Source organism: Bufo bufo, chromosome 2 (genome assembly GCF_905171765.1).
Source record: "Bufo bufo chromosome 2, aBufBuf1.1, whole genome shotgun sequence".
NCBI classification, from domain to species: Eukaryota; Metazoa; Chordata; class Amphibia; order Anura; family Bufonidae; genus Bufo; species Bufo bufo.
Window position 1 is genome coordinate 604170074 of NC_053390.1, and position 19065 is coordinate 604189138.

Sequence of the window (19065 nt, forward strand, 5' to 3'; positions counted from 1 at the left end):
GAAGCCAGGGATCTGTGGAAACTTTAAAAATTATTAAATCAGTTATCATAGAACGTATAACCTTTTGATAGGTGAACTTTATCTGATTTCATTGTAATAAGCGAACAATTCAATAAAAGTCAGTCCCCTAAGACAAAACCCCAAATGGGTGTTACTTAAAGGGTTTCTGTCACCATAATTAACCCTAATAAACTAAATGACATTAGCGATATGCTAATGTCAGCTGAACCTAACTAGCCTATTCCTACTTTTATCTATGCCCCCATTACTGCAGAAATATAACTTTTATAATATACTAATTAGCCTCTAGGTGCCCCGGCTCCTAGAGGCTCCGTTCTCCCTCCTCTGGCCATGCCCTGCTACACTAGATTGACAGAGGTGGGAGAACGGAGCCTCTAGGAGCAGGAACAACGCCCCCCCCCCCCCCCCCCCCCCCTGCACCTAAAGGCTAATTAGAATATTATAAAAGTTATATTTCTGGAGTAACGGGGGCATAGATAAAAGAAGGAATAGGCTAGTTAGGTTCACATTGCTAATGTCAGCTAGTTTAATAGAGTTAATTCTGGTGACAGAAACCCTTTAAAGGGGTTTGTCCAGTTTCAGGATCAAACTCTCTGGATCAACCTGCAAAAAAGAACAGGTAAATACTTACTTGCAGGATCTCGCACCGCAGGTTCAGTTCTCGAGGCTGAGCATTATTTACCCATCTGCAGCAATGACATCACGTCAACAACATGTGACTGCTGTCTTCAGGTGCACCAAGTGATTTAACAAGTAAGTACTTACCTGTTCTCTATGGCAGGTTGATCCAGAGGTTGTCCAATTTCACCCTGAAACTGGGCAACCCTTTTAAGGTGTAATAATGCTTTTTTTCTCAAAAAAGTGAAACTAATTCCTTTGACGCTCCCATAGAGAATGGATGGAGCTCTGTCCATTCATTCCATAAGGATGGGCAATGGGACCCCAGTTCTCATGATTGGTGGAGGTTCCTGTGGTCAGACCCCCAGCATTCAGTTTGCTATCGCCTATCCTGTGGATAAGGGATAACTTATAAACTTGGCAGAAGCCCTTGTATCAGTTGGTGTAGGCTACTGACAGTCTCATTGTATGTGACAAATCAGCCTGTGCCCTCAAGCTTTAAAACTATTAGACCTGAGGAAGCAATGGTGTACCTTCAATGAAGGCAGACCAGGTGACTGTTACAGGGCCCAGGGAAGGGGTACCCAGCACTGAACGCCTTCTCTTTCCAATGTAAAACCACTGGTGCCACTACTAGGGGGAGCTCAGTGCAAACAGATATTACAGCTTCCTTTTCAGTCAATCGTAACTGCATAAATTCTAATGCACTGAGCTCCCTCTAGTGGTGGCTATAGGCAAACAGCTTTGTAATAGATGGGAAACATATTTATCAATGTATTTGTACCAGTTATCTGTGGTGAATACATTAAGAATTATGGTGGTCAGAATGAGTGCCAGTTAAACTTTACAGACATAGAAGGCGGATGAAATGGGTGAAGCCAAGGCTGACTTTTTAAATTACAATTTAATTAAAATGTTGTTTGCCTAATGAAAAAACAAAACAAAACATAAATTCACCAGAAATATGTGGCCGTTGTGCTTTGCTCCTGCCCAAAATTTACACCTATTAAAAACTCCATACTTACACCAAAATAAATGTTTTCAAGTTTTTATGAATGTGCCCCATGGTGCACAAAAAACAATAATTATCAATGAAGCTGTCCTTTTTTTAAAAAAAAAAAAAAACAAGCACAATAACAATTTTAAGATTCTGGTTCTCTGAAAGGTATTGTTGATTTTTTTTATCCTGCTGCTTTTTCTTGAAACAAAAAAAAATGACACTGAAAAAAAGTGTCTACTTTCCAGGCTCCATCACCTGATACCTACAGGGGCAAATACAGAGAAGACCATCCTGATCCTGGGGCAGCATATGCTGAGGAAGTAAATGACATAATCAATGAGGCTCATCAAAATAATAGACAGGTAAATCAGTACTGTTTAAACTCAGAGTCCATGTGCTTTATTTCACATCCTTGATAAAAATCCATCCAAAAAGTATAGCAGTAAATCCAAAATGACTGAAAATATTAGCCCCAGAGGAAGATGGTCTGGCTAACGCATTTCAGACCTGTGTGGTCTTTAATCATAGTCTCACATAGATGCTTGCTGTGTACTGTATGTATGTCATCTACAGTAAAGAACAGAAGTATTTGAACACCCTGCGATTTTGCCCCTCCATGATTTCTAAGTGGGAGAACTTGCAAAATCGCAGGGTGTCCAAATACCTCACTGTATGATCATTTTTTATTTTTTAAATATATTAGTGACCCCTGTGGAATGAAGTAGTCATTTGCAGGGTAGCAGTGTGACTTATGTGAGATGCAGTTCTTTAGCTCATTGCTCCTGTTACTGGCTTGCTTGACATTTCAGGTACGCCTCATTACCAGTATGACAGGTCTAGCCTGCTGACCTAAAGGGATAAAAATACATTATAACAATGCAGCTACAGATCAATTGCCTGCAGGGGATGCTTACAGTTTGTGTAGGTAGCTCTATATATGACGCCTTCATTTATTGTCTCTCTTTTAGGCATACATGAGAAACTGGTATGCTGTTTAACTTGTTTGAATTTTAGGCTTCTTTATATTCCTGCCCCCAGTTCAGGGTGTTACCAGTCTGAAAATATTTAACCAGCACTGCAGTATTGGAACTGGAGTAATTATTCTTTGCTGAGTTTAAATTTTCCATGAATGTTGAGGAAATGTTCCTACAGATCTGCTGAAGACCACAAGGATATCCTGTGGTCTTTCTGCTGCCAAAGGCATGTATTAATCCTCTGTTCCTTGGAGCATTCATGCATGCAGCAATGTGTAGTCCATTATGTTTTACATCTATTATTTCATTACTGTGTAAAATTAATTGTAAAATATCAAAGTTTCCAAGTGCTGAGACCCTCGCCTTTTGCTAAAATGAGGAGACATTGCTCACAGAGAGTGCTGTATCTCCTCACTGCTAGAGACAGACTCTACAGAAGGCCTATAAGCCCGCCTGAGGTCTGTCTCCTGCAGCGCTCCTCGCTTTAGCGATTGGCTAGGGTCTCAGCAACTGAATCCCAAGAGAACAAAATCTTTGACTATGACATATCAAAAGTTTGTTACTCTTTAGGTAAAAAAGATACTAAAATCTGGATAATGAAACCACATTGCAAGCACCATATGTATGTCACAGATGTTTGGCTCATTCTGTAACTATTCAAAATAGGTAGCATTTCAGATTACTATAGAATTACCTGATGGGGCTAACAGTTTGGTAGACGGTAAAAACATCTTCAGCTACAAAATACATAGTGATAGGTTTAAATGGAGAAAACAGAATTACTTATATACCGTTTAATTCTTTAGATCTTACAAAAGGCCATTGTCATAGGGAAAGAAAGACTTGCATTCATTTGTGAAACAAAAGGATGGTTATGAAACACAAGCACTGAAAGCCCAGAATATTAGTTTCGTACTCATACTAATCTTGTGAGACTGACATAATACTGTAAAATACTTCTACACTAGGGAATTTATGGCTCAAACTTACAAAACTTTGTTACTAATGGTCAGTTTTTCTTTTCCTTTTTGTCCTTTTTACATATTGTAGGTGTTGGTGGCGTTACCCAGTTGCTGATCAAGTTGTGCTAAAGACTTATATCTCTCCTTTGGAATTCTCCATGATGTTGCGTGCGCGTGCTTGTTGTAGTGCGCTCTTCAGCTGTATAGTGTATATATCTATTTGTTCACAGCGTTGTGTTTTCAGATTATGGATGATGATACTTTATTTCACTAAAGTATGAACCTACTTAAAACGTCACTTTTACTCAAATCTTTTAAAATAAATCCCACATGAATTCACAACATAAGTGATATAAAATAGTAATATTGCAGAGATAATCCAAACACTACTAAGAAAGGGACGACTGCAAATATAGATCATATATCCCATAAGGTTCGTCACACTTGTGGCCACTCATGTTTTTTTGGTGCTTCTTGGTCCGAAGTATGGGTGATGATGATACTTTACATGACAATCTGTTGTAGAGTACAACAAAAAGATAATACAGTCTGGTCTATGACAAAAATATACTAAAGACGGGCAAATGAAAAGAACAGGGTAATTCACAAGTATCCAAGTATAACAGCAGTAGTGAACCTCCTCATTTCCTGGGTTTGTGGATTGGTTCCTGTTGTCTCATGGAGTGGCCTCCAACGACTACAGACTTATGAGTGTAGTGGGCACTTAGGGAACACATAGGGTTCCTACCAGTTACCGTAACTTAATTAGACTGCTATAAATATATATAAATCATCTACTCACCTTTTATTCTCGAGGTACTCACACCATGTTGTGTCAGTGTTATTTTCGGCAGTTACAAATTTATCTTTCATGTTTTTTACAGTTGGAGACTTAATACTGAATTATCTAAAAACAATATTGCAATTTATAAATCACGCCTGATTTTTTTTATTCTGAATAACCTTGATTTTCCCTTCCCAGAAGTAGAACAAGATCAGTTGTTGGTAATGAACTATTACACAGACTACAATTGTAGTCAGGAGTAGACTAAACAAACAGTTCATATTGTCAGTTTTCTTGGGCATCTAATGAAAGTCTTCTTGGCTGATGTCAAGTGGCCTTGAAGACATTACTGAATAATGACAGTCTAGCCCATTTCTACTAAGCTTCTAACCACTGTGATTTCCCAGTGGGTTTGGGGTATTACATTTGCAGATCTTAAGCTAACTATTTTGCACTCATGAAAAGTTACACACCCACAATTGAAGAGAATCCAGAGTCTTCTAGAACGAGTCTACTAGAAAATAGCCCTAATCTTCTCTTTTCTTACATAGATTGCTGCATTCATTGCTGAATCCATGCAAAGCTGTGGAGGCCAAGTTATTCCACCGCCTGGCTATTTCAAGAAAGTGGCAGAGTATGTAACCAGTTTAAGAGGGACTTTTTGGGGGGTAAAAACTAAAAGACTTATTAAAGAAAATCTAATTTATAAAAGGGTCATGTCTAAAATGTAAATATAGTTTAATTAAAGAGACAACTACATTAGGAACAGGTCCCATAAAAAATGATAGGCAAAAAAGTGCACTATTTTGTTTATTAAAATGATGGACACAAGGACAAAAACCTGACTGACCCTATTACACTATGGTCTGCGGGTTTCTGTCATGTGACACATCTAACACTGCTATTATTTTTGTGGTTCCACTCCTATGATAGAGCAGAGCAACACAAATGAATGGTGAAGATGTGAATATAGACTTAAAGAGTAGATAGAATGACATTAAAAAGACAAAATGACTTTTTAAATGTTGGTGTTTTTTTAAATATATTTTAGTATTTGATTATTCATACAAAATAATCCCCAAATATCCCAGTTTACACACTAGCATCTAGATGACACAAAAGAAACTGACATTTCACATTTTCAGCTTTGCAGTGTAGATCATGGCAGATTCAGAACAGCCCCAAGGGGCTATTCTCCACTACGTCATGGAGACTAAATAAGTATATTGCAATTATAATTTTTTGGAGTAATCCTCATTCATTGGACCTACCATAAAACACACAGTGAACTGTGTATACAGATATTGCAAGAAGGATGTGTGTCACCAATATTGTTGCCCCAGGAAAATTTCTATAATATCCAATTATTTCACTTAAACACATAACCTTTAATGCGGCAAAAAGCGTATATTTTTGAATAAATTCTGCAGGAAGTTGTCCCAATAAGCAATGTTGATTGACTTCATTATCATTAGCTGTTGAAATCCAGTGCTGTTACTTCACTTATTAACCTTGAGCTCCAAAATTTTAATGAACATTCTTGACTGATTCTTCTGCATATTTCAGTGTAAAGAGATGCAGACTTAATATTTCTAGGTACGGCAGTAAGATAAATGCTCAGTAACATAAATTTTGCTACAAATAAAATTAATTAACATTGATAGGATAAAATCAATTATCACTACAGGCTTTGCTGACTGCCAGAAACTTGTGAACCAAATGCCCCCTGCGTACATACCCTGAAAGCGATTGTGTTACTCTGCTGTATCCATGATTGATTGCTGAATTTCTTTCTTTCCAGGTACGTACATAAGTCTGGAGGAGTATTCATAGCTGATGAAGTGCAGGTTGGATTTGGACGAGTTGGGAAATATTTCTGGAGTTTCCAGCTCCAGGGCGAAGATTTTGTACCAGACATTGTCACCATGGGAAAGCCTATTGGTAATGGACATCCACTGTCTTGTGTTGTGACAACCAGGAAAATTGCAGAAGCCTTTGGGGCGACAGGCCTGGAATACTTTAACACGGTAAATTTGTGTAAAATATTAAGTCATTTGAAAGCTCTGCATGCAATTGATAGGTCCTTCTACAGATTATTGATTAATTACTACAGTTTTGTATAGAATAGGAAAAGTATGTGGAGATACTGAGATACCTAATATAATCAGAATAATAATGCTAATTGTTAAACAATAAACAAAAGAACAATAAAGCACATTTTCCACCCCATCAGGTCTCATAAGCAGGGTCAGATTGCTCACTAAAGGCCGACTTTCCTGGACTCCCTTGTCCATTTAAACTGACTAATCAGAATCATACCAGAGACAGAGAAAGAGAAGATTAGATCTGCCCCATTTACCACTTATTTACAATGGTACATCTATACTTATCCAGCTCTGAAGGAATGCCATAGCCATGTTACTCCACCTTTACAGACAGTAGTGCATTCTTACCTGGGCATTGCATATCTTGCCAGATGGAGTCTTGGTATCTTGCGCACATGTGGGTGTTTGTTTTCTGTGGAGTATACGTTTTGAACAGATTAGGGTGTACCATACTCACCATCTGATGTTGTCCCATTTGCTAGGAGGGTCTCTTGATAGATATAAGGACATACAGGTGCACAAGTGTTTATTATCATAAGTAACAATTGGATTATAAAGTTCTACATGTATGCAAAGAAACCAACTGGCCCGAACTGTTGACTGACAAATAATGCTATTGGAACGATATGGTCCTCATTTAAATATGTTATAGTATGCTTGTAGATGTCTATATTACATAAGGTTAAGAAGGAACCACCACAAAGGAGTTGCTGGTTTAGGAAATTGTTTGTAAAAACATTTGTTTGGGTATTTTAAACCTAGCCATACAACAGATAAGAATATGGTCAGCCAAATGAGCTATTGACAGCTCTCTCTCCCAACTCCCCCATACACTTGCATATTTGGCCAAGCATGCATGTGCCCTGATCGGGGAGAGGGGAGAAGGGCTGTGCCACATTCTTCTGGAAGTGGCTTATCTTACCAAAAGGATCAGGCATTTTTAAATCTGGCTGTCCAATGCTTGTTTTCCCCGACATCTGCCATATAGGGACAGTTAGGAGACTCCATACACATTCGATTCTTTGCCGGTCCTTTGAAATCGGCAGGTTCGGCAAAGCCAATGTGCATGTCTAGCTTTGGTAAAATGGGTTATTCCAATAATCCTGTGCCCCACTGAGTGCTCAAACCTACTGGTCATTTTCATGTTGTTCTCTGTTATTCTTGCAGTTTGGGGGAAACCCAGTGTCTTGTGCTATTGGCTTGGCTGTGCTTGACATTATTGAAAAAGAAGATTTGCGAGGGAATGCTATCAGAGTGGGAAACTACCTTGTAGAGCTGCTGCAGGAGCAGAAGGAAAAACACCAGATAATAGGCGATATCAGGTAACAGCTATTTGTGAAAGCAAACAGACAGGATGGGAAATAGATCTCCAAATCACCTTGCTGCAGGTCAACCAGCTGTCCCACTGTTGGGCCATATTTCACTTCTTTCTTTCCATAATGACTGACAGCACAAGTATAGCAACCGCTCTTCTCCTCCTATATACAAACTCATTTACTCACAAGTGGGATAAACAGTATGAATGTTAGCATCTGGCTGCCTTATAATAGTACGGCCACAGCATCTAATTTTCCAATAGAAGTCAATGTGGAAATAGGCTTCTGAGACAGACCTGGCACTTTCAAAGTTGTGATGACTGCACCTGTTGTGCGTGCAGTTAACTGCACATAAAACACGTCCAGCCGCTTGCGCCTGCTGGCTGCATTCGCTATACAGTTGATCAGCCACTTGCAGTATAGGCAAGTGGTGCGTTCTTCCATCTTTAAATAGTAATACCTTTGTTAAAGTTAAAGGGGTTTTCCCATCACAATGGGGGCATATCGCTAGGATATGCCCCATTGTCTGATAGGTGCGGGTCCCACCTCTGGGACCTACAACGAGAACGGAGTGGGGGAAATGCATGTGCAGCCGCCCTCCATTCATTTCTATGGGGCCGCCGAAAATAGCCAAGCGCTGGCTCGGCTATTTCCGTCTGCCCCATAGAAATGAATGGCAGCAGGGGCCCTGCGTGCTCAGTGTGCTCCAATTCACTTGTACAGGAGCTGTGCTTAGTGGTGGACGGACCCCGGTTAACCCGGGGTCCTCCAGCCACCACTCTCCCTACTCTGTTCTCCTTGTAGGTGCGGGTCCCAGAGGTGGGACCCCCACCTATCAGACAATGGGGGCATATCCTAGCGATATGCCCCCATTGTATGTGATGGGAATACCCCTTTAATCAGAATTCTACACTGTGTTGCAGCACACTAACTATGTTTATTGGAGAAAAGACAGCTCATAATAGTGACTGATACCCAAGATAAAATATTCTGTTAACAAAGGTGCTTAAGAGGCTTCTTTGAATGGAATGCAATGGAAAAACGCCTTATAAATATATGATACATTGGAAGAGAGCTTCCAAAGGAGAAATAAATCCAGCTTCTAAAAATCTAATCCTTTATTCCAAAAAGTCAAATACGTTTTCCAGACACAGGATAAAAGTACACGGTCTACATGTTTCGGACACTCAGATTGCGGTCCTTACTCATGACTGATGATTGGAAGAGAGCTGTACATATTTTTTATTTTATCAAAAGAGCACAGATATTTTCTCTTATATTTCCACATGAGAAAATGAAAATGATCCCCATGTTGCTGCTTTAAATTCTTGTAACTACCTGCTCTAGCGTACATTGCAGTGTATGTGCAGTGCATACTGTCGCTATGTACTCTAAAAAGAAAAGAAAATGACTTCACAATATCATTCTGAATCTTTCAGAGGTTCTGGACTGTTTGTTGGTGTAGATCTAGTTAAAGACAGACAACTGAGGACTCCGGCTACAGCAGAGGCCCAGCACGTCATATATAAGTAAGTGATTGCATAACACTGAGATAACTGCTTACTGTCAGAAAGGGATTCCAATAAGCCAGTAACACCTCCCATCTCAATTACGAGCCATGTTCGATGGCTTTGTAGAACATTTAAAATCTTGTAACCAAGAGTTGAATGTGTTTAAGAAGTTCCGCTCCTCATAATAAAACATTATAGTAATGCCCCCAAATGCTGTAAAAATTTAAAAAATTACATGCTTACCTGAATAATGCTATTAAATGCTAATAAACCATGCTTACAGCCTAGTAGGAGAGATCATGCTAATTAAATAGCTGCACAGATATCTTCATTTAAAAGTAAGCAAGTTGGAGCACCAGGGGGCAGGGCTAAATCCTTGGAGCACTGCTTTTGTAACGCCCGTGTGCTCTGCATACTCCCCCTCCCTTTGATTGACAGGGCTACACATTAACATGCTGAGGGCAGAGCTGTGGCCTAGAGCTGTGTCATAGCATGTACATATCATATACACCACTTACTATAGCCTTACCATATTGAGAAAAGTGGATTTCTATGTTTAGATGAGACAACTGCTTTAACTAGTGTTGCTATAGTGTCAGTTTAGAAAGTTGAATATTTATTTATGAACTTGTGGAATGTGCACAATCCATACTTGAAGGCACCCTTGACAATAAGTTGATCACAGCAATCCAGTGATCAGCTATATTCTGTGGGGAAAACTGGCAATAAGTGTTCAATTTCCCTTAAGCGCCACCACATAGGAAATTAATCATTACACAGTGCCCGTTCAAATCAATGAGGCGGCTAAGTAATACAGGACCTGAGAGAAATACTCTTTACTGCCCTCCACACCGGTCAAGAGGTTAATTCAAATTCCCAATAGGGGATATGAAAATGGTTTTTCTTAACTAGACATCCATTTAACTCTGTAACCATAACTCACATAGAAAGTTAAATAAGTGTTACCTTGAAATTATTATAATTCATAATATTGATTGCGACCCATTTTTTTTTTATTTTTGTATAATTTTGCATTGATGACATGAAAAGCAAAAAAAAAAAATTATTGTACATTGTAGGTTGAAAGAAAAACGAATTCTCCTGAGTGCAGATGGACCACATAGAAATGTTCTTAAATTTAAGCCTCCCATGTGCTTTTCAAAGGAGGATGCTAAGATGGTGGTGGACGCCATAGATGAGCTACTTACTGGTAAGCATATGACATATTAAGTTACGTCGAGCCAAAATTATATCTAGGGAGACAATTTCATGTAACAGTCCTCTTACAAACAATGAAGGGATGTATTAATAATCGTGTATTTTGTGCCAGAATACTTTGCCTACATCATTTGTGTTGTGAGCCATGTCTATGAATAGTTTGTTAAATGTGTTTTACATTGTGAATGAAAGGTAAAAGGTATATATGTGGTTAAATTAACCCAAGATTATGAAGATCTTCCTTTTTTAATACTTTCTCTAATGCAGTCTGTTGGGAAGATGCGGCACAATCCATTAATGCTTTGAGAATTATTTAGACTTCTTAGACCACCATGGCGCTGGTATAATTATTTACCACAATATGCGACAAAATCTAATACAGTGACAAAAGAAGGCGCAAAGTACTATTAGACCAAAAATGGTGGAAAAGTTGTGTCTAGTGCAGTATATAAAGATATCAAAAATGAAGCATGCATTTGCTCACATAACCACACAATAGCCCAAATTTACTGTCTGTCTAAAAAGTGGCACAAAAAGGTGCAATTTAGCACATCTAAGATTTCCACACTTTTTTCCGGTATGCTCAACAAGAGGTGTGGCTTAGTAAAAGGGCTACGGCCTTGTGGGCGGACCTAAGATGTATCATTTTGCACCACAATTTTGGTATAAAAATCTGTCTGTCAAAGTAAGCCAACCAATAGCTGGTAAAAAATCTGAGAAAAATGTCTATCCATGCTCCAGATTTATCATCTAGTCTGAACCCCTCTGATTAATCTGGTGGAGGTCTAGAAAGCCGGCCTAAGCCTACTCTATTTATAGGATTAGTAAATCTGGGCAAATGTCTTCTAATATACAGTATTTTATAAAAGGTTAAATTTAATTTGTTTTTGCCTTGGGTAATATCAGTGTTTTTTAATACTCCGCATAGAAATAGTATGTGCAAACTAAATGATAGTTCAGGCAGAGAGCAGCTTGGTAGGAAACTACCTTGTAATAAACCAGTTACTGTAAATGCTATGTACACAGTGAATACTTTGTAGATTTTACAAAGACTAAAAGATCGCAGGTAGACAAAAATATAGGTCAAGAATGGAGACGATAAACATATTATCCATGTGATACAGCAAGACAAGCAATATGCACGTATGCACGTACAATGTTTAGATGGTTAAAGCTCCCTACTTTATAAATGTATGAAGAGTAAGATTTCTTCATATCGCTACACTCTTAATATGCTTGTCAGTACAGATAAAGTATATTGCCTTGAAAACAAGTGATATTGTACGTGCAGTAATAAGCAATTAGCAAGGTTAAACAGATTGCCTTTGCATTTTCTGTGTTAGAGATTTTCAATAATTTTTCAGTAGATTGCTTATAATTAAAAATGCATATGAGCAATCAGCCAAAAAGCAATCACATATACCGTATTCTTCACCCTATAAGGTACACTTGCCAAAATGACACACCTAGGTTTTAGAGGAGGAAAATACGAAAAAAATATTTTTCATCTGACCTCAGATCAGACCTACAATCAGACCCCCAATGTTAATCAGACCTCACCTCAGACCCCCATTGTTAATTAGACCTCAGCCCAGATTCCCAATCAGACCTCAGATTAGACTCCCAAGGTAAATTGGATCTCAGCTCAGACGCCTAATTATACCTCAGATCAGACAACAATGTTATCAGATCCCCAATTAGACCTCAGATCAGACCTCCAATGTTAATAAGACCCCAGCTCAGACCGCCAATCAGACCACCAATGTTAATTAGACACCATCTCAGACACCCAATCAGACATCAGATCAAACCCCTAATGTTAATTAGACAGCAACTCAAACACCCAATCAGACCTCAGATCAGATCCCAAATCAGATCTCAGATCAGACAAAAAAATAATAATCAACTCACCTCTCCTGTTTCGGTCATTACTCCCTGAGATCTAGCATTCTTCTTGCTGTGCTTTGACCCGAAGTCGCACAGCGTGAGGTCACAGAGCGTGCCTACGTCCTCATGCTGTGTGCAGGTCACAGCACAGTGTGCTGTGCTAGCAGAAGAATACCATGGAGCACTGAGTACTGCCAGCACAAGGAGTGCTGTATTCACTGCTCCCCAGTCCTACTGTACAATAATGGAAGCACTGATCAGTATTTACCCTATAAGATGCAGTTTTGGGGTGAAAACTGAGTCTTATAGGGTAAAAAATGTGGTTAGTTTAGTAGAATACATTAATTTAATGTATCGTGTTTTTAATAAGATCTTTCAAAAATATCAAAACCATTACGTACTTTTTGATTCTGTATAACAACCTATTATTCAATTTTGTTTTCCTGCTATTGTTCCTTCAAGCCTACAAACGTTAATTTGATAATAGTTCTGAGTACAAACATAATCCACAACTGCCTAAGGGCTTATTCACACGAACGTAAGGGCTCTGTGCCGCATGCAGCGGTTCCGCAATACATGGGTCACCAGCCGTGTGCATTCCGCATCATTTGAATGGGTCCGCAAATCCGGAGATGCGGTGCTGAACGGAACGGAAGCATGGAACCCCACAGAAGCACTATGGAGTGCTTCTGTGGTGTTCGGTTCCGTGCTTCCATTCCTCAAAAAGATAGAACTTGCTCTATCTTTTTGCGGAACGGATGGATGGAGGAGAACATTGAAGTGAATTTGCGGTCCGCAGCACAGGCACGGAGCCCTTACGTTCGTGTGAAAGAGGACTAATGGTTACACACTTTTAGTATTTAAAGTTCAAGACAAAGAATTCTTTCCATTGCAAGGAAAACAATCCAACATGGAACACCTGATCATATTGATAAAACATATAACATTGGGACAAATCATTTATCCTAGTCTGTTTGAAGACACTTGGGTGGTGAAGACTGTCTTGAGGTTTTGTCTGTCTGTGAAGGAGTGTACGCAAGGGACTGTTACACAGTTAAACCACCAGCAAAACCACACCTTGGCATATGAGGCCTGGTTCTCTTGAACTCCAGGCACCACAGCATTGGATCCTGACACTTACCAGCATCAGGATGTAGTTGTCATGGCTGTCATGGTCTGGTGGTAGTGGACTGTGACACTTTTGCCGTGCATGCTTGTTGCCGGTGGCAACGTGTTAGCATGATTTTACACTTCCTCTTTAAGGCTGGTGTTCCTTCCCATTTTGGTTTGTTTAGGGTTAAAGGTGTGTGCAAGGTGAAGATGGGTGTGGCCTCATGGCTCTTTTTATACTGGAGTTGTGAGCTTGAGGTGAGTTGTATGTCTGCCTTTGTATGAGTAGGAGCTTTGTCCGTGAGGGCCTCCTTGTGGAACATCAAGGTCTTTGGCAATGTCATCCCGATGTTTCACCGTGTCCCCTTACCCTTCCTCACCTGTTTATGATGTTTGGTGTGGGTTTATGTACAGGGTCTTTGTCATGTCATTTGGTGTTCCATGTCTGGTCTATTTGGTGTTTGTAGTCCAGCATGGTTGTATGACATTTCCCCTTCTGTCTGTGCCTGCGGAAGTGGGTTCCAAGTCAGCAAACTGTAGTTGTTCCACCCAGTCGTTTTGCTAGGTAAGTGGTGGTTGTTCCAGTGCATGTCGTTTGCGCTGGGCTCTTACCTGCCGTTTTGTGTTTATGCTTGCTCTCTGTCCCTTTCCTTGTTGCTAGGCCTGCTGGAGACTCCGGTTCATCCGTGTCGTAGATGAACAGGTCGTTTCCTAGCCCTGACATTATTACCAGGGATCTCTAGGGTTATTAGGGTACTAGGTTCCGGGTATGAGCCCTGCCACCATCAGGGTTGGTTCATACAGTCAGGAGATCAGGGATTGTATTTAGGGATGCATAGGAATTGACCTGCTCCCTTATCCTGGCTTCCAGGCCTAGAGGCATGGTCTATATAGACATTGTACGGTGTGGAGTTTCCCCCCACTCCCCACCGTGACAGTAGTGTGCAGTAGTGTCTGAAGCTGAAGAGGATTAGGAGGCGAAAAGAGGTCTAGAGTCTGAATTTCATTTCTCTGGTCTAAAGTTTGGGTCTGGTCTGGGGCCTGATTACCTTAAAGGGGTTATCCCATGATTAATGGGAAAAAAAATAACTCAGATTTCATATACTACATAAAAATCTCTTTCTATCAAACCTAGAACCAGCCCTGTACCACACATGGATCCAGAGCTCCCCCAATTTATTGCTCCAATTGCTCTGCTAGATTTATTTCAAGCTGGCAGCTCAGGGGGCATATTCTGGTTCTGTTAAAGATTTAAACTGAGTATGTGCAACCACCTTAGTGAAGTGGACAGAGAGATGAGGAAAAGAACGAACAGCAGTAAAGCTATACAGACAGATTTTATGAATAACCATAGCTACTAGTAGTTTTTACTACTTTAATAGTACAACATTTTTAATTATTTGCAATTACAAAAGTATTTAGATAGAGGTGGTGGTTTGAAAAATGTAGAATATGTTTCATGGAACAATCCCTTTAAGAGTCTGGTTTAGGATCTGATTAATTCAAGAGTCTGGTCTAATTTTGGTTTAACTGGTTTTATTTAGAGATCTGGTTGGGCTTTGGATACATTTTGGTCTGAGGTCTGAATTTATTCAGGGCCTGTTGTGTGTGTATGTGTGCAGCATGTGTCCACAGTGTGAGCTGTGTGCATGTGTCCACTGTTTGAGTTGTGTGCCACAGGATGTGTCCACTGTGTGAGCATATGTGTATGTGCGGCATGTCTCCAGTGTGTGAATTGTATGTTTAAATAAAACATTAAAAAACATCAGAAATGTTTGTTGATATTAGCACAGTATAAGAACTTTGTAGGTTACTATATGGAAAATGCTTTTATTTATTCAGTAGGGTACAACTGTTTAGTTGTACAATAGAGCAGCACTCTTAGATGTACCATGTATGGGTTTGCTATACTGTTTGCCAGACTTTATGTGATGTACTGACTTTTTGTGTCCTTCTTTTGACTTTTTGTGACTTTTTGTGAACTTTTGAACTTTATTATCCAAATAACTCCTACATAACCACGTCTACAAACCTCCCCTTTCACAAAATCCTGTGTATGCCCCTGTCTACATGTCATGTGTTTTTCCAATGGGCTGAAGATCAAACAGAATTCTAGGGAGCCTTCACTGGGAAACACAGCTTTATTCGACAGTCTACCAAAGCCTCCAATTACAACATCTAAAAGTTACATATAAGTAACTAAATAGAAAGTTCAAAGAAAGTTCCTGTCTTGTAGAATTTGCTTCAAGCTCTAATATTTATGAACCACTGTTGCAACAGATAATACTTTATCGCTCACTATAATTATAATTATATGACCTTGTGTACTATTTCAAACATTGACAAAAGCATCGGTTTACTTGTTTATCTTCAGCTTTCGAGGAAGCAAATGGAACAAGGCTAGCCGTTGCGAATGGACAGTCAACAAACAAAAGAAAAGTAAATTGCTTACCACACTTACGCTATAAGACATAGATGTCTAAATATATATTATGTTATTTGTCAATTATATATTTGTTATTATCCATTACCATATTTCCATAGACATGTAAGGCTACTTTCACACTAGCGTTTTGGCTTTCCGTTTGTGAGATCCGTTCAGGGCTCTCAAAAGCGGTCCAAAACGGATCAGTTTTGCCCTAATGCATTCTGAATGGAAATGGATCCGCTCAGAATGCATCAGTTTGCCTCTGATCAGTCACCATTCCGCTCTGGAGGCGGACACCAAAAGGCTGCCTGCAGCGATTTGCTGTCCGCCTGACGAAGCGGAGCCAAACGGATCCATCCTGGCACACAATGTAAGTCAATGGGGACGGATCCGTTTTTTCTGACACAATCTGGCACAATAGAAAACGAATCCGTCCCCCATTGACTTTCAATGGTGTTCAAGGCGTATCCATCATGGCTATAGAAGACATAATACAACCGGATCCGTTCATGATGGATGCATGCAGTTGTATTATTGTAACGGAAGTGTTTTTGCAGATCCATGACGGATCCACAAAAAACGCTAGTGAGAAAGTAGCCTAATTTTATTAGGGGATATCGTTTTTGGTGGGACACATGGACGGTCTTATGCTTATGATTCTTGCCCAATAAATACCTATTGAGTGGAATGGTGGGAAAGAAGGATAGGAGAGACAGTATTTTAACCTTTCCTAACCATTGTTTCTCTAGATATAAGCAGTGCCAGAGGTCTATGGACAGTCTTATGGTCAGAGTCATAAAAATCCATTAAAGGGGTTATCCAAGACTAAGACAGAGATCATTACCTGGTCCCCGTGGCTGAGTTCAGTGTCTAACACTCCCAGGCCGACTCTTCCACTCTTTGCTGTGTTGAGATGAACATCAGCTGCAGCAGTGGCCTGCTCCCCTTGTGACACAACTGTCAATCTATTTCAGGAGTTGTGCCACCAACAACTGCATTATAATGGCACCCCCTGGTGTTTCATCTGTATAGCAATGTCCATGACCACTTAATAAGATCGTCATACATGCTCAGTTCCATCCATCAACTGCCATCAGCCATATCTTCTGTTACAAGCTATGACAGTTTTAGGGAGAGAGCTGCAGCAGAAAATGCTGGCCCCCCCTGAGATAGGATATGCCCCCTGAGAAAAAACATACCCAAAGGTGCCAGCTCAAAAATAAACTAGCAGGGCAACTAGAAATCTCTGGATCCATGTGAGGTACAGGGCTGTTTATAGCTATGTTAGAAATAAATTGTCATGTACTATATGAGGTACCGTATTTTTCGCTTTATAAGACGCACCTGATGATAAGACGCACCCCAGTTTTAAGAGGAGGAATAAGAAAAAAAATTTTTTCATCAGACCGCATCTCAGATCAGACCCCCATAACTATCAGGACATCAGATCAGACCCCCATAAATATCAGGACATCAGATCAGACCCCCATAAATATAAGGACATCAGATCAGACCCCCATAAATATAAGGACATCAGATCATGCCCCCATATCAGGACATCTGATCAGGCCATCACATCAGCCCTCCATGTCAGACCCCCATCAGACCTCAGATCATCCCACATTGTTAGACCCCCATCAGACCTTATATCAGCCCACATTGTCAGACCCCCATCAGACCTCAGATTAGCCTTCAATGTTAGACCCCATCAGACCTCAGATTAGCCTTCAATGTTAGACCCCATCAGACCTCAGATCAGCCCACATGTCAGATCCCCATCAGACCTCAGATCAGCCCTCAATGTTAGACCCCATCAGACCTCAGATTAGCCTTCAATGTTAGACCCCATCAGACCTCAGATTAGCCTTCAATGTTAGACCCCATCAGACCTCAGATCAGCCCACATGTCCGATGCCCATCAGACCTCAGATCAGCCCTCAATGTTAGACCCCATCAGACCTCAGATCAGATTAAAATAAAAACCTCCTCTTACCTATCCTGCGCCGCAGCTCCTCTTGGAAGTGCTCACTACTAGTATTCGCTTTATAAGACACACGGCCATTCCCCCCCCACTTGTGGGGGAAGGGGGAGTGCGTCTTATACAGCGAAAAATACGGTACATATATGATAATTTGCTCATTTTAGTGATGTCACCTTCTGAGATGTCATCTACATAAAGTATTTGTCTTTACAGTACAACATCCACGAACACCAGAGCACTAGCAATTCACATGGCAATGTCTGCAGAACCCAAGAACATGGATTTCACTCAGAAAACCATGCCGTAAGCAACAAAAAAATAAGAACATAAACTAGATGCAAGATTCCTTATTGATTTTCAACTCTTCCAAACATGCAAGGAAATGCCACTACACGGTTGGATAATGGTGAAGAGGCTGGCTTTACTACTAACTGCATTATATGTGTGACTAGAATTTCAATATATCATATTGAAATTAAAACTATATCCATGTTTTAATGGCTTAAACATAAAACACAATTTAGCATTATGGAAGCCCAGTGCCATCTCCTGAACTCTACACTTATTGCCTAGTTTCAGCATGTCACCTGGTTTCACAAATTAAGGTGCTGCTGACTTGATTTGGATAGCAAGTTATTTTTATAGCTATTTTACCTTCTGAAGTCTAACCAATAAATCATGCAACTGTGCAATTAAAACAAACTCACAGCAGAAAACAGCTTACCGTACTGTACAGTTCATGACATAGTGTGGTGATACCTGTAATTTAACATGTATGTTCATGAGATATTACTATATTGTAACATTAAGCTTACACTATTATCAATAAACTGCTTCAGGTATCAGTTTTTTTTGGTTGTTGTTAAAAATGTATATTATTTAACATGAATTTAAATAATCCAGAGATCCCCAACTTTCAGATGTGGCTTCCCTGATGTCACTAATATAAAATAAGATCTGTACCTGCCAACACCTGAGGAGAGGTCTGGGAAGCTCCAGAACCACAGATAGGGGAACACTTATCTATCTATCTATCTATCTATCTATCCGTCATGGGACAAAGACAAGGTGGCCAATGGCCATTCTGCGTGTTCCTACTCTTTATTAAAGGGGTATTATCATCTTAATGATCACTGTGCTGTTAATGATT

At 39.9% G+C, this 19065-nt stretch overlaps 1 protein-coding gene across 1 annotated transcript in view; it reads left to right on the forward strand.

Annotated features, from left to right (window-relative positions):
- ETNPPL (ethanolamine-phosphate phospho-lyase) overlaps positions 1 to 18765 on the forward strand; it is a 36498-nt gene extending 17733 nt beyond the window's left edge. The window contains exons 6-13 of the mRNA XM_040418380.1: positions 1885 to 2001; positions 4911 to 4993; positions 6161 to 6386; positions 7632 to 7786; positions 9220 to 9309; positions 10371 to 10501; positions 15881 to 15945; positions 18129 to 18765. Of these exons, the coding sequence (XP_040274314.1) occupies positions 1885 to 2001; positions 4911 to 4993; positions 6161 to 6386; positions 7632 to 7786; positions 9220 to 9309; positions 10371 to 10501; positions 15881 to 15945; positions 18129 to 18245 (984 nt within the window). The 3' untranslated portion in view covers positions 18246 to 18765. The remainder of the gene's footprint in view (positions 1 to 1884; positions 2002 to 4910; positions 4994 to 6160; positions 6387 to 7631; positions 7787 to 9219; positions 9310 to 10370; positions 10502 to 15880; positions 15946 to 18128) is intronic.
- The last annotated feature ends 300 nt before the right edge of the window (positions 18766 to 19065 follow it).